This window comes from Poromitra crassiceps (genome assembly GCF_964638095.1).
Source record: "Poromitra crassiceps genome assembly, chromosome: 10".
In the NCBI taxonomy this organism is placed as follows: domain Eukaryota; kingdom Metazoa; phylum Chordata; class Actinopteri; order Beryciformes; family Melamphaidae; genus Poromitra; species Poromitra crassiceps.
In genome coordinates, this window is record NC_139631.1 from 41,367,395 (window position 1) to 41,384,308 (window position 16,914).

Below are 16,914 nucleotides of genomic sequence, written 5' to 3' on the forward strand. Positions count from 1 at the left end.
ACAAGCAGTCAGTCAGTCAGTCCAGCTTTAGATGCACAGCAGGGCACTTAAAACAATGATGGATAAGAGGCCGATGTGCAGGAGAGAGCTAATACTGAGCTAATACTTTATAATATCCCTTCTCGGTTAATGGTGAATTCATCTTTTTTGAAGGCACTATATGTGATTTTTTTAGCCCACTAGATGTCGCACTAGAGCAGCAGCATGAGACAAATACAAAATACAGTCTATGAAACATGTGTGTGTTGTGATGTGTTGTGTATGCGTGTGTTGGGTATGTGTTGTGTGTGATGTGGTGTGTGTGTGTGTGTGTTGTGTGTGATGTGGTGTGTGTGTGTGTGTGTGTGTGTGTGTGTGTGTGTGTGTGTGTGTGTGTGTGTGTGTGTGTGTGTGTGTGTGTTGTGATGTGTGTGAGTTGTGATGTGGTTGTGTGTGCTGTGATGTGTGTATGATGTGTGTGTTGTGATGTGGTTGTGTGTGTGTGTGTGTGTGTGTGTGTGTGTGTTGTGTGTGTTGTGATGTGTGTGTGTGTGTTGTGATGTGTGGTTGTGTGTGTGTGTTGTGATGTGTGTGTGTGTTGTGATGTGTGTATGATGTGTGTGTTGTGATGTGGTTGTGTGTGTGTGTGTGTGTGTGTGTGTGTGTGTGTGTGTGTGTGTGTGTGTGTGTGTGTGTGTGTGTGTGTGTGTGTGTGTGTGTGTGCTGTGATGTGTGTATGATGTGTGTGTTGTGATGTGGTTGTGTGTGTGTGTTGTGATGTGTGTGTGTGTGTGTTGTGATGTGTGTGTGGTGTGTTGTGATGTGTGTGTGTTGTGTGTTGCAGGGCTCCCGGCGTAGTGACGAGGAGGCTCTGGAGGAGCAGCTGAGGAAGCTGGGGGAGGAGCTGAGGGAGGTCAGAGAGCTGTATGAGGCCGAGCAGGACAAGACACGCTCCAACCAAGATGAGCACCTGCAACTACACAATCAGGTACACGAGACACACACACACACACACACACACACACACACACACACACACACACACACACACACACACACACACACACCTGACACTACACACCCAGGTGTAGGGTAGTGTAGCGGCAGATTCCCTGCCTAGCAACATGAGGGTTGCAGGTTTGAGCCCCTGTGAATTGGCCAAGTATAACTGGGGAGAAAACGTCCGAAGTAAATAAATCAAGTGAAAATAACCTAAAGAGGTTGAAGAATCTTCAGACACATTCACAAGACATGCGTCAGACGTGACTCATTGATTCAAGATCACATCAGCAAATGTGAATTTATTTGACACTGACTTTATAATGGAGGACAACGCTTCAGCCCCTTGCTTCCGTCCCACCAGGACAGCTCAGCTTCTCCAGGGGGTTCAAACTAGAGCTGATTTCCTGATTCCATTCTGATTCTGATTCACAAGGTCCCAATTCGATCCGATTTCTTTAATTCAATCGATTCAGTTAGGGATATTTCTGTTACAACACCAATTTTGCTAACCTGACGCTGCCAGATGGACGGTATAGCTCCACATAGGTTTCACTAAACCAGTCGATCTGGGTTTGAAGTCACCAGACCCGCTGACGGAGGCGGGCACTTTGTCCAAGCTACTTGGCAGGTGATTGGATGACCCATCTGTCTATCACCGCTGGTGGGTGTTAACTTCAACCAATCAGATCGCGGAAGGTGCCTGTGGATGATCTCCGTGGTATTCATTGATTGAGTCCTCGCGGTCGTAAAGTCACCTTCGAAGCATTTAGTTAGATTATAACGAACTAGTTGTGTGGCTTAGCCTTCCCAAATGTTGAGGGTCGTTTTTTAGAATTTAATACATAGAATTGGGAACGTTACATTCAATTTCATTCACTGCCTGTCACTTCCGCGGCAGCAGCCATGTTGACGAGTGAAAAGAACTACAAAGACCATGTACCCACTACTTGCCCAGACGAGCCAGAGCCCGCCTACGGCCGCCGCTGATTGGTCGAGCCGGCATGGCTCGACCAATCATCTTAACTGCCTGTGCAGGTCCAGACCGTCACGGAGAACCAAATGCAATGTGAGTTCACGTGACGGGCGGTTTACCAGGCTACAATTTTGCTTGAATATGTAAGGGATTCTGAGAGAACTAATGTTGTAAATTGTACAAGGAACATTCTAACCTGGTGCATTATTAAAAAATATTGTTTACATTAAGAATTGACCCCGAAGCAGTAGCATGAATTCGTACCTTTTATTTAACAGGGCTAGACAGTCAAAACAATAGGAGAAAGCATGTATTAAATTAAAAGATCGATCTTGGAATTTTATAAATCGATATCGGATCATCACAACGATTTGAATCGGAAAATCAATTTCCGATTCAAAGCCTACACATTCTAGACAATATGAAATCATTCCACACCTCCGCACACTATTGGTCACTACTCCTTTGAGCCCCTCACTGCGATCCAGCCGTGGAAGACTGGCTGTGAGCTTGCATTTCTGAGGCCCGTGTCTGTGACGCACCCCCCTCCCGTGTGGTTCCTCCCCTGTGTGTCCTGCAGATGGCGCTGCTCTCTGTAGAGATGTGCTCTGTCCAGGAGGAGAACGAGCGGATCAGGGCGATGGCTGAAGTGCGAGAGCCCAGCGAGCAGCTCCAGAGCGCCATACGAGACCGTGACGACGCCATCACCAAGTAGGACACAGCATGAGACCACGCTTAACACTCAGGAATTGCTCAGATAATTACTAAGTATTAAAGTCCCTGGAAACCAGAAATATTTTTTTTATTATTTAGCATTTTGAGTTCATCACATCACAGGAACCTATGTTAATAAGCCACCAGCCAAATTTGAACGATGATGAACGTTGCAAAGTATATAAATTTAGGTTTGACAGTCATGGCAAAAGTCATGAGAATCAATTCGATTTTAGAGTGTATTTTCTCCCGCGGACTGTGTGGGCGTGTCCCGTCTGCAGCAGGTATCCTCTCTCTCTCTCTCTCTCTCTCTCTCTCTCTCTCGGAGCAGACCTGCTGGAGGAAACCTGCTGGAGGAGACCTGCTCGGAGGAGACCTCTAACGGAGAGAGAGAGAGAGAGAGAGAGAGAGAAGGAGAGAGAGAGAGAGAAGGAAAGAGAGATGGAGTGTGTGTGTGTGTTCGCGCGTTGCTCGACGCATAGCACAGACAGAGAGGCTTTACAGAGAGGAAGAGATCTCTGCGCTGCGAGTGCACAGCGCTACTGTGTGTGTGTCAGTGTGTGTGTGCGCGCGTGCGTGCATGCGTGTGTGTGATTCGATTAAATCTTATGACGTGATAAGATCATGCATTTTAGCACCGCGCGCACCGCTCTCTTCAATGAGGAAATGGAAATCCAGACCTTGTAGAAAAGTGTCGATTTTTGGGGTTAGGGTTGAAAGTAATGTCAACCATTTTCTGAGGCACACAATTACTCACATAAGACCCTAAATTTAATAGTTAGAAGGTTTTTGTGGATTTTGGTTTCCAGGGACTTTAAGTATTGTGTTTAGTCATTTATCCAACTCTTTAGCTGTAATTGGAGTTGTACAAAATGTCCAAAATACAGCAGATGTGAACGTAATTCATCAGTATATTGCAGTGCGTCTCCAGTACCCCCTTCCCCCGACTACAACATTTTGCTTAGAAAACGGCAAGTGAAAAGTATAGCATAACATTACAAAATAAGAAATGCAGTGACAGAGTTGCAATTAGTGCCGCCACAGCCGATTTATTTTGACATTTCATTTATTTTCATGATTTATTCGTACATTTTCACATTTTCCGCTTTCTCTCAAGCACCACTGATATAATGACACAAGTTCACATTCATTGCATCATTATCCCTTAGATAGATAGATACAGATTATAACATTTTCAGTTCTCAACTCTCCTATAAGAAGTAATTTTACATTCATCACTGTGTAAAGGTTTACACAGTTTACACAAGCCTCCATGCTAGCAGGAAGTCACTCATCAATCACTCAATCACTCAATCAATCAATCAAATCAATTTTATATTTATTTTGCATCAAATCATAACAAGAGTTATCTCAAATAGTGCAGGTACAGTAGAAGACCGGGTTGCACAAAGCACCTTAGGTTAAGATTTCCCTTAGAGTCTGAGTTAAGGTGTCCATAAAATAGAATCGGCTGCACAAAACACCCTTAAATCTTCTCCATAAGGTTAAACATTTTAAGGAAAATATAAGGACAAGATTTAAGGGTGTTTTGTGCAGCCGGTTCTATTTTTTTGGACACCTTAACTCGGACTCTAAGGGAAATCTTAACCTAAGGTGCTTTGTGTGCAACTGGGCCCAGGCTCTTTATTTTAGACCCAACAATTTAAACAATTCTCACTGGTGATTTTACTGCAAGGTCAATTTCCCATCTCACACGTGTGTGTGTGCGTGCGTGCGTGCGTGCGTGCGTGTGTGTGTGTGTGTGCGTGCGTGCGTGCGTGCGTGTGTGCGTGCGTGTGTGTGTGTGTGTGCGTGTGTGTGCGTGCGTGCGTGTGTGCGTGCGTGTGTGCGTGCGCGAGTGCGTGCGTGCGTGCGTGCGTGCGTGCGTGCGTGCGTGTGTGTGTGTGTGTGTGTGTTTGTGTGCGTTTGTGTGCGTGTGCGCGCGTGTGTCGCAGGAAGAGAGCGGTGGAGATGGAGCTGGCTAAGTGTAAGATGGACATCATGTCTCTGAACAGCCAGCTGCTGGACGCCATCCAGCAGAAGCTCAACCTATCACAGCAGCTGGAGGCCTGGCAGGTGAGTCAAAGGGCACAGGCCGGGGACCATGTCTTGTATATCTCATGGCTAATCATCCTAGAGTGTTTTACAACACCTTTGTTGTTACACAAATAAAGCTGTAGCAATAAAGGTGTAGCAAATATACATTCATGTTGTGTATGAATTTAACTAGCGCCACTTAAATTATAATTAGGCAGACAGACTAATATATAATGTAGAGCAAGATTCCTTCTTCATTCTTCATCGCGTAATAAGTTATATATACAAATGAAATAGGAGAATACTTGTTGAAATAGTCTGTCTTTTGCCATCCCTTTGCTGTAACTACTGTCTGGTGTATTTCTCTTTTTTAACAATTTGACAATATGCACACATACACTGAGCCACTCAATGTACTCTGTACTGAAAAACAACTGAAAAACAAACGACGAGTTCATTTGCAAAAACAGATCAAAGCAGGCCCGGGGGTTCGATTCCTGCCTGGGACGCTGTGGGCGCTGAGGGTGTGTCCCCATTCCCATGTGCTCGGTGCCTACGGCCCAGGTGGGCTCGTCAAAAGGGGCCTTTCTGTGTGGAGTTTTCATGTTCTCCCCGTGCTCCCCTGGTGGTTCCTCCAGATAGGAACCCCCGTCAAAAAAGACATGCAAAAAAACAACAAAAAGCAAACAGATAAAAGCCACTCTTAAAATAAATAAACAATACCCGTTTGATCTTGGATACCGTCGGGAACGACGAACGGCCGTCTTGACCTCTTGCAGCGTGACGTGATCAAAGAGCAGCGTTGGGGCGTCTGGGACGCCTCACGATGAAAAGACTGGCGTGCTGGACTTCATCAGACTGAATTATTCTCTCGTGTAGTTTGACAACTATTACGACGAGTTCCTTTTGACTTCACAAGTGCGGAAAAACACACAGAGCGTCCCCTCCCCGTACCCATAGCAACTCACACACTCTGCCTGCCTGATGAGAGAGGAGAGAGAGAGAGAGAGCCGCAGCAGCAGCATGCTGTGAGCTACACAATCTATTAGATTGTAGGCTACAAATAGACCAGGCTAGATTTCTGGCTTTCTGCTGTGGTGCTGTGCTGTAGCTGTCTTCCCTGCCCATGTGCTGTCAGTCATGTTTTCACTCCGTGAGGTTATCAGTTTGATTTAGTTTTTCTCCGCGTGAGAAAATGGACTTGTGGCGTGCGGGTTGTTGTCGATGTTCTGCGTCAAGAGTTGGCCGTCTGACATGTCACCATGTCAGACGGCCAAGACAATGTCACGAATGTATGGCAGTCTGACATGGTGACATCGTGAAAGAGACAAAATATAGTGTAGTCTGATTCCCGGCATAAGTGGGTGGCGGTGTCTGTGGCAGCGGTGTGTGTCTGTCACGATTGTGATGTCATATGTCATGAGTGATGTCATCAGTGATGTCACTTGAGCAATTGTGATGTCATCAGTGATGTCACTCGAGCAATTGTGCTGTCATCAGTGATGTACAGTAAGTAGTATGAGCTCAACCATCACACCTAGGTGGGTGGGCGGTGTCTGTCTGTCACGATTGTGGGTGCCCGCAGAGCAGGGAATTTCCATAACTGCAGCCATGGCGCATCATCTCCAGAGTCTCCACTAGGAGATTCCTAGTACTGTATAATAAAAAAGAATAATAAATACAAACGGCAATATCTGTTTTTGCAAATGAACTCGAATGCAAATGCAGTTGTATGTTAATCGGTTTGATTGGTGGGTGCTGCTAGGAAAACATATAGCATGTTAGATTGAAAGCTCAGTGTGTGTGTGTGTGTGCGTGTGTGTGTGTGTGTGTGTGTCCTCCCTCCCCTCCCTCCCTCACCTGTAACTAGCAGCTCTTTCCTCTCTCTCTCTCTCCCTGCCTGCAGTTTGCCTCCTCAGGGCTCTTTACTGTGTGGCTCTTGTGGTTTCTGATCTAGTGGCCTTTCTCAGCTTCCGTACCACCCTTTCTCCCCTGTGGTACCCCCCCTGTGGTACCCCCCTCCTGCCTTAGAGGTGAGCCGAGGCGCGCCGTCTCGCCCCTCCATCCCCGCCTTAACTCGACCACGCCTTGCCGAGCCATTCCATGCTCTGATCAGCTGCCTCAGGAGAAACGCCCATCCCCACTGTCCAACCATCACTCCACTGTCTTCCTGTCTGTGTCCCCGCTCCATACTGCTGCTGCTCCTTTAACACATTGACTGCCAGCCGTTTTTTTCTTGCTGTAGGTAGCTTCTGCCAAGCCGTTTTTTGAGGATTGTGGCTCATTTTACAAGCGCCGAGGATTATTTTCTGCTTGGAGTTTGTGAACATACAATATCTCAAAAGTACTAATAGAATGTGTACTTTCTCTGTCTAAAAGAGTTAGTTTGTAGAGTTAGTAGTTATGTAAGCATTATCAGTTGAATACAGCATGGTTTTAGCATGAGAAAAAATATTCAGAGATAAACGGCTTTTTGTGAAATTCGATAGAGCTGTCACTTTAACCATTCATTTTTGGCTCTCTCTCTCTCTCTCTCTCCCTCCCCCTCTCGCTCTCTCTCTCTCTCTCTCTCTCTCCCTTCCCCTCGCTCTCCCTCCCTCTCTCTCTCTCTCTCTCTCTCTCTCTCCCTCCCTCTCGCTCTCCCTCCCTCTCTCTCTCTCTCCCTCCCTCTCGGGAGGGAGACGCACTAGGTTTAATCCTAGTGAGAGGGGGAGAGGGAGAGGGAGAGAGAGAGAGAGAGAGAGAGAGAGGGAGGGAGGGAGAGAGAGAGAGCGAGAGAGAGAGAGAGAGAGAGAGAGAGGGAGAGAGCGAGAGGCAGAGTTGCTTCTACTCCTCCCTCTTCTTGGCTGCCGCGGCCGTCACAGTCTCAGTGCTTTTGCTGCTCTCCTGTGCCTGTCTGCAGGCTGCTGTTTGAGGAAGTCGGCATGGACTCGCTCGCTTCTTGGGAGTTTTGGTTGAGAGAAGCTTTTGCGATTCTGGTCATATTTATGCTGCGTGTTTCAAAGTGTGTTCCACCTGTAATGTATTATGTAAATTTGCAATCCCGCATCGCCAGCAATCAGTGCGAAAACGAGAGCGTTTTCCCCCAACCATTTTCATGAGAATGTAATACTGTAAAATCGCCTCGCCATTTCCTTGAATGGCTTTGCTCCCTTTTTCTTTGATTTCGCTCGTCTGGGGGAGCACTGTCAACACTTAGTGGGTCGGTAAAATAGATTATACACATTCAATACCTCCAATAATTGTACAGGAGACGTAAAAGGGATTGATCAACGCCCCACCGTCAAAAAAAAAAAAACGTTTTTTTTGACGTATCCATACGTCGCTGGCAGTCAAGCGCTGGATTTTTTTTGACGTATGCATACGTCGCTGGCAGTTAACGTGTTAAGAGGAAGAGACCAAACACAGCCATGTTCTTAGCGAGGTTTACGAGTTAGTTACGAGTTAGTTAGGAGTTAGTCAGCATGCCTGTTGTGATAAGAACACACACACAGCAAAACCATCCATGTGTCCCCGGTAGATCGTTAGCTGCAGAGCTCCATGCCGCATAGACCAGGGGTTCCCAAACTTTTCCAACCAAGTACCACTACGTACCAAACCACATTTCCCAGGGACCACTTCCACTGCGTACCCCCCCCCCCCCCATAAAATATAATTTGCTGATTTAGCCATGCAATAGCAGCAGAAAGGCTAAATAACAATATAAGGCTACTAGCTGGTTCAAAATGGACACACACGTACACTCACTAACTCACACACACACACACACACACACACACACACACACACACACACACACACACACACACACACCTGCCAACATTAGTCTGTGAAAAAGAGGACCCCTTTGAGAAAAAAAAGTTCCCCTCGCCAAAATTTAGCCTAACTTTGGAGTGTTATTTACCTACCTTCCTGACAAGCTAGCATGACATGGTTGGTACAAATCCATTCCTTAAGTCTTCTAGTTTCATATGATACCAGAAACTTCACTCTGGCTTTAAAACTGAGCCTGCTGGACTTCCGGTATGGCGCTTGAGCAGACGGCTGCTTAAAAGTTCAGCTCTCCCAACCGGTCGGTTTTAACCCCCCTGGAAGAACTACAGACAGCATAATTCATTTTGATAAAGAACATGGCGGGGGGAAACGATAAAGAAATTACAAATGGGAATGATTCCAGGCGAGATAAAGAAGAAAGGGCTGCCGAAAGGGGATCTGGCGTGGGGAGCCACTGCAACAATGGCGGAGAGACAGCTAATGCTAACATGCTACAAGCTATACGCAGCGAGTTCATAGACCTCAGAGCGGGCCTGAAGAATGACATGGGCGAATTTCAGCTCTCTTTCCGAGATGACATGCGAAAGGACCTGAATGAGTTTCGACAGGAAATCAACCAAAAACTTGAAGAAACCACAGGCGAGCTGCAAGCCATTAAAACCAGAGTAACAGAGACAGAGCAACGCATCGCTGAGGTAGAGGAGGAGTGGGATGCAGCGGCGAAACGAGCCATAAACCGAGCCCTGGAGAACCAAGAAATACTGCAAGCAAAACTGACTGACCTAGAAGCACGCACCCGCCGAAATAACCTCCGCATATACGGCATACCTGAGGGATCAGAGGGGAACAACCTGTTGGAGTTCATAACGAAGCTCATAAAGACGGAGCTTGGTCCTCCCTTAGCGAACGTGGAGCTCAACATACAGCGTTGTCATCGATCACTCGCCCCAAAGCCTCCCGCTGAAGCACCACCGAGATCGCTGGTGTTGTGTTTCCTCGAGTTTACAGTGAAAGAACAAGTGATGCATACGGCGTGGAAAAAGAAAGACGTCCGCTGTGAGGGGAAAAGGATCTACTTCGACCAAGACTACCCTCCAGAGATACTGAAGAAAAGAAAAGCATACGTGGAGATACTGAGGGCTCTAAAAGTTAAGGGAATCCGCTTCCAGACTCCATATCCAGCCAAACTGAGGGTGTTTTTCGACAACGGGATGAAAATCTACGAGTGCGCGAGAGACGCTGCCACAGATCTGAAGAAGAGGGGATTCCCACTAGAAGACACCGCTGACCCAGCCCCCACGGAGGCGCAGCTGCGGAGTTCAACATGGGAGAGGGTCGGAGATGCAGGAGAGGGCAGGAGCAGGCGTCAGAGAGGCAAGAGTGCAGTGATCCGGGAGCGGCTCACAGAGGAAGGGATACGCGAGAGACTGCGGAGCTTCCGACACGAGCAGGGAAGAAGTGATGTCACAGGGTAAACAAATATCACGTGATGCAGAAGGGGTAAGAGGCTGAGGCCACACACCTCCATTATGGGCCAGTTCAGTGACTGATAAGATGCACAGTATTCATAGGCGTAGCTACGGTTATATATATTAAAAAAAAAAAAAAAAAAAAAGCTATACCATGTAAAAAAAAAAAAAAAAAAAAAAAACGTTTTTCGAGAACATCACTGCTAACTTAATTATTTTTCGCCAACGCTCCGGGACCGATCCTCATTTATCTGTTGTTTATTATACCTGGAGTCTACCTGAGTTGATTGTTTTTTACCGGCTATGGGACAGTTGAGACACCACCGGTGCAGAGTCTATTTCTGCACGGACGAGAGGCCCTTGAAGGACGCAAGGCTTCCCTCTCAACTTGAAGTTACACTTAAACTTCGAACTTGGAAGTCTTTGTTTGTTTGTTTGTTTTTTGTTTTGTGCATTACTGTATGTGTTTTGACGATTTTATGATGGTATACTTTAGTTATAGTTATTGTTCTTACTCACATGTTGCCAGTATCAGAAGAATGATTAGCAAAGGTTATGGATAGGAATGTAAAGATAATATCACTAAATGTAAACGGGCTTGTTAATCCAGTCAAAAGAGGCAAAATAATGGCCAAAATGAAAAAAGAAAAAAACCAAATAATCTTTTTCCAGGAGACTCATCTCTCACAGCCTGAGCATGAAAAATTGAAAGGGTTTGGATACAGGAACACATTCTACAGTACTTTTAAGGGGGGTCATAAGAGAGGTGTTTCAATATTGATACATAACTGCCTTAATTTTGAATTACTGAAGGAGATCAAAGACAAAGAGGGCCGTTTCGTCATGGTTCGGTGCAAAATTGATGACAGACTGGTTACATTGTGTAACGTGTACATCCCTCCAGGAAATAGCCAAAATGTCCTGAAGAAGTTATTTGATTTGATAGACTCGGAAGCACAGGGCACGCTGGTCTGTGGGGGCGATTTCAACATGGTGATGAACAATAGGAGGGACTCAACAAGTTATAACAGAAACCAAACTACACAATCTAAATTATTCAGGAAGTACATAGAGGAAGCGGGGCTGATGGATATTTGGAGGGACCTTCACCCAACAGACCGAAATTATACATTCTATTCAGCACCACACACCAGCTACTCAAGAATCGACTACTTTTTTATACATAGCAATGACAGGCATAGAATACAGGAATGTAGTATTGGGCTGATGGATGTCTCGGACCACTCTGCACTATATCTCTCATTATACCTAGACAGCAGACCTAGAAAAACAACATGGAGGCTAAATTCGGGCTTACTCAATAATAAAACAGTGGTAGAACAAATAAAAACTGAAATAAAGTCTTACATCGAACTAAATGATAATGGGGAGGTGAGTCCAGTCATGCTCTGGGATGCACTGAAGGCTGTTCTTAGAGGGAAAATAATTGCAATCAGTACCGCTAGGAAGAAGTTAAAGGAGCATAGACTTAAAACACTGGAGGAGGAACTTAAAAATTTAGAAACAATACATAAAGAAAGCAAAGCACGCCAGTTGCTGGATCAGATTAAAACTGTGAAGAAAGAAATAGATGAAATATATACAGAAGAGATAGAGAAAAAACACAAATTTTTGAGACAATCATATTATGAAGTAGGCCCAAAGGCAACACGTCTATTAGCAAGGCGTTTACGAAAAAAACAAATACTGAATACGATAAACAAAATTAAGGACATAGAAACAGGAAAGACATCCAGCAACCTTGAAGAAATAGAGAAGGCATTTGAATCATACTATAAAAAACTATACACACAGCCACATCAAGAGAGCAGCCAGACGGTGGGTGCGTTCCTGGACTCACTGGACTTGCCCTCCATAGGAACAGAACAAAACGAACAGCTGACAAAGTCAATCACAGATGAAGAACTAGATGCAGCAATAAGTAGACTTAAAAATAACAAGTCGCCGGGTGGGGATGGTCTGCCAGCAGAGTGGTACAAAGCATTCAAACAGGAAATAAAGCCTCTTCTCCTGTCCTGCTTTAATTGGGTACTTAAAGAAGCAACTATACCACCATCTTGGAGACAAGCTCTGATTTCGGTTATCCCGAAAGAGGGTAAGGATAGAGAATTGTGTAGCTCTTATAGACCAATATCAGTCCTGAATCAGGACTACAAACTTTACGCTTCCATCATATCTAGAAGGCTTGACTCTTTCGCCCCAGAACTGATCGAGGAGGATCAGACAGGGTTTGTTCGGGGACGAACGACCCAGGACAATATAAGGAGGTCGCTTCATGTTCTTCACCATGTTGGGCGGACTCAGGGCAGTGTGCTGCTGGCAAGTATGGATGCGGAGAAGGCTTTCGACTGTGCAAACTGGCAGTTTTTGTTCCAAGTATTAGGGAAATTTGGATTTTCAGAAGAATCAATAAATTGTATAAAGGCACTATACCATAAACCTATAGCTAGAATAAGAGTGAATGGCGGTCTCTCAGATAACATCAACCTAGAGCGTGGGGTGAGGCAGGGGTGCCCTTTGTCTCCCAGCCTATTCGCCTTCTATATTGAACCACTGGCACAGGCAATTAGACAAAATCAAAAAATAGAAGGAGTGGTCGTGAAGGACGTGGAACATAAAATTGCACTGTATGCAGACGACATATTATTGTACATGAGTAACCCTCAAGTCTGCCTGCCCACTCTATTTGATCTCCTTGAGGAATATGGCAGGTATTCTGGTTATAAGCTAAATATCCAGAAAACGCAGGTTTTATCCCTTAACTTCACCCCACCAAATAGTATTAGACAGAATTTCCCACTTAATTGGAACCTTAAAGCTATAAAATACCTGGGGGTCTGGATAACGCAAGATTTGGATGACTTATATGAAAAGAATTATGTCCCTATTAACACCAAAATAAAAGACGATTTAAGTCGATGGTCTCTGCTCCCATTAAACTTCAATAACAGAATTGAGACCATTAAAATGAATATCCTATCAAGATTACTGTACCTCTTTATGTCCCTGCCAGTTAAAATCCCCCCTAAGCAATTCAATGAATGGGACAAACAAATATCGAGGTTCATTTGGAATGGTAAAAAACCAAGAATTAGATATACTACGCTCACACTGAGCAAAGACAGAGGAGGGATGTCTCTACCTAGTCTCAGAGACTACTACTTTGCTGCACAACTCAAACCACTTGTGTCTTGGTGTGACGGAGAAGTAGTGGCTAAATGGAAGGTTATGGAAACAAGTAGGTTGGAAATACCTATACAAGCTCTACTGGGAGATAAAAAGCTAGCCAAGTCCAAATTTGATAAACTAGACCCAATCACAACCTTTACCCTTCAGAATTGGTTTACCATTGTCAAGCAACTAAAGATAGAAAAACAATCAAAGAAACTAAGATGGATAGCACACGATACAGCGTTTGTCCCAGGGAAGATGGATCAAAGATTCCAATCATGGTGTAACAGGGGGATTACAGCTTTTTGTAAAATAATGGAAGGAGATAAACTGAAGAACTTTCAAGCTCTGAAAGACGAGTATAACTTAGAGAAATTGGACTTCCACAGATATTTACAGTTACGAAATTACTTTATTCACGAAATCCAGGAACAAGGTCTTCATGTACAACCAAGTCCACTGATAGAATTACTAGTACAGACATATACAAAGGGGACAAGGGGAATAGTGTCGAGGTTGTACCAAAGCATTAATGGTTCTAGAAAACATACAACAGACTATATTAGGGAACGATGGGAAAAGGAACTGAGTACTGAAATTACTGCTGAACAATGGTCAAATATTTGTAATACCCAATTCACAACTACAAGCTCGAATACCTGGCGAGAATTCTGCTGGAAAACTATGACACGTTTTTTCATTACTCCTAAAGTTAAATCAAGGCAGCTAGGAATTCCACAAACATGCTGGAGGAATTGTGTTGGGGGGGAGGCTAACCATTTCCATGTTTTTTGGGGGTGTCCAAGAGTGGTGCCTTTCTGGAGTGGTCTCTGTGACAAAATACGAGAGATCTTGAAATTACAAATACCAAATACTTGCCTTACCCTGTGCCTAGGGGACATTCCGGATGACATCCCGAGGAGTGATGCTTATTTACTGAAAGTCTTTATAGTGGCAGGGAAAAAGGCCATCACACGTAAATGGCTGCAAATGGAGCCTCCAAGCTTGGAAAATTGGTTTCAAATAGTCACTGACATTTATCAAATGGAAAAGCTCACTTTCATCTTAAGACTAAATGCAGTGGGATTTGAGAAGAAATGGGGAAAGTGGATCGACTATGTAGAAGAAACGACTAAGGGCACTTAAAAAATGGGGGCCTCTCCCTCCTCTTCCCCTTCCCCCTTTTTTTCTATAAATCTTATTGTCTTAAAGCCTTTACCACCTTTAACTGAAGAAAGCTAATTTAACCATTATTTGTAACTCATGTATAAAACTGGAACTGTATATGTGAATGAATGCTGATATGTTTGTACAAAAAATACCATCTGTTTTTTATGTTATCTATGTTTTTTGTTTGCTTTATATGTTTATTGAAAAATCAATAAAATCATAAGTAAAAAAAAAAAAAAAACTGAGCCTGCTGCAGCCTCTGAAAGTAAATGTTCAAAATTGTGATGTTTCCCAAATATTGCGATATTTCAGAAAATCGGAATCCCAATCCGGCAACTGCTCAGGGTTAATGTGTATGTAAAAAAACGGTTGTCTGTTAAAAACAAAAAACAAAAAAATCAAATTCTCTGGCGGACCACCAGGCCAGACCACAGTTTGGGAACCAATGCCATAGACCATATAAAAATATGAAGGTAGCAACTGTGATGCAGGCCCGGCTCCAGACCCAAGTTACAGAGGGGGCCTGCCCCTAGCTTGGGGGGGCCAAGCTACCCAAGGGGGGTCCGGGGGGATTCTCCCCCGGAAGAAGATTTTGTACATTTTAAAGTAAAATTCGTCAACCTGGTGCATTTGAGAGCAAAATAAAGAGGCTAAATCTATGAAGAACTACACACATCTCTAATGTGTTGTGACTTTACAAATAATTAGGCCTAAACAATTAATATTAAATGTATTTACACATTGTGCACAAATTGCATTCATTGTGACAACTTTACAATAGTTAATATCCAGCCAGAATCATTGCAAATGGATGTTCAAAGTAACAGTTAGCAATAGCATTCAGTTAATCAATGCCTAATGACAGCCAGATTCCAGAAAAAAGGAAAAACGTTTTTATCCCCCCCCCCCCCCCCCCCCAAAAAAAATAATAATTATTGAATGGGGGGGCCAGTTTGGGGAATGGGGGGGCCCGGCCCAGTCAGGCCCCCCCCTAACGCCGGGCCTGCTGTGATGTCACCCATTAGTTTGTGGACTCTGGATTTGAAGCCTGGAGTTTGGCTCCTTGCGAACACTCTTTGTAGAGTGACACCAGGATTATCCAAACTAAGTGAGCTTTAGCTTACTGAGTTTTTAGTAATACAACCTATGTTTTATTGAATGCCTCTGGATTCATACATGTTAAAGGTGAAATGCTCTGTTTAACTGCTTTAGCCCGACAAACAACCACGTATTCATCCGCAGGGCAGTGATCTTTAGCAGCACACAGTCTTCCATCACCACTGATGCCAAATGTAGGACTTTGCTGTAGCAAATATCTGCATATGCTCTCTGAGCAGCCAGTAGCTACTTTCCTTGGCCCATCATCACCCACCACGTTCACAGAGAAAGTAGTGCCTGGTAGTGACATTAGTTTGAGATCATATTTGGTGAACCTTTTACCAATCTCCTACACAAACCTGTCACACTTCACATCATAATCTCCTACACAGACCTGTCACACTTCACATCATAAAATGACTTACTCTCATTTTTGTGAGACAATGCCAGTACCCCACTAGCACTCAACATTATGCACCGGAACAAACGCTCTACCAGGCACACAAGGGTGATTTAGTGCTTAAGTGTTAAAGAGTAACTACACCCAAACCCTAATGTTTGGTCAAGCCTGACACCTAATGGTGAAAATAAGGTACTGCACTGGCCTTCTGTTATTGGCTGGTCTTTGTGCCAGGTGGTGTCACCACCTGTTGTACTCTATGTAGAGGGTGACATCACAGGGCACAGAGACCAGCCAATAGCAGAAGGTCAGTTCAGTAGCCTACTTTTGCACCACAGATTTAGGTGGGGTGCAGTTACTCTTGGGCAACGAATGATCGATCGACTTGGTCTACTCCTCCCGACGGCCTTCTCTGTCTGACACTTCTCTTCACTCACTCCTCCTCTGTCCCCTGCTCCCTCTCTCAGGACGATATGCACAGAGTGATTGACCAGTCCTCCCCTGTCCCCTGCTCCCTCTCTCAGGACGATATGCACAGAGTGATTGACCAGCAGCTGATGGACAAGCACCAGGATGAGTGGCGTGTCGTCCCTTACTCCCTGTCGGGGGCGTCGGGGGCCCACGGCGGTCAGTCCTCCAGACGAGCTCAGCGCTTCTCCGACCGGGACCGGAGGCTTTTCTCGTTCTTCAAAAAGAACTGAGAGCCCCCCTACTGGACTGGCCTGGCCCTGCACGCAGCAGGCAGACACAGGCAGACGAGGTGAGGGAGAGAGAGGGAGAAGGCAGTACAGCCAAAGATGAGGGGGGAGGGGGAGGGGGTCATTTTGCACTTTATCTGTCCCGTCGCGCCTCTCTCCTTACTGATAGCGGTGAACAGCGACAAAGGGAGCTTGTATAAGAATAGAAGGTGTAATTTAACGGCAGAAAATGTCATTACATTTTCACTTGACGTGATAGAAAATGGAATGAAACCCAATAATGTAATAACCTTCCCAATGTAATGAGTCGATACATTAGCACATGCTAATAGGTCATCTTTGCTGCTACACACTTGCACACTTTACATTTCAGAGGGGGAGAAGCATACTTTTTTTTTTTTCTTTTTT

General features: G+C 44.8%; 1 protein-coding gene across 1 annotated transcript in view; it reads left to right on the forward strand.

Annotated features, from left to right (window-relative positions):
• Positions 1-16,509, forward strand: part of bicdl1 (BICD family like cargo adaptor 1) — a gene marked incomplete at both ends in the record, with an annotated part of 55,825 nt that extends 39,316 nt beyond the window's left edge. The window contains 7 exon segments of the mRNA XM_083644917.1: positions 824-967; positions 2,535-2,665; positions 4,624-4,744; positions 6,663-6,669; positions 6,672-6,715; positions 6,718-6,738; positions 16,333-16,509. Of these exon segments, the coding sequence (XP_083501043.1) occupies positions 824-967; positions 2,535-2,665; positions 4,624-4,744; positions 6,663-6,669; positions 6,672-6,715; positions 6,718-6,738; positions 16,333-16,509 (645 nt within the window).
• Positions 16,510-16,914: the final 405 nt, after the last annotated feature.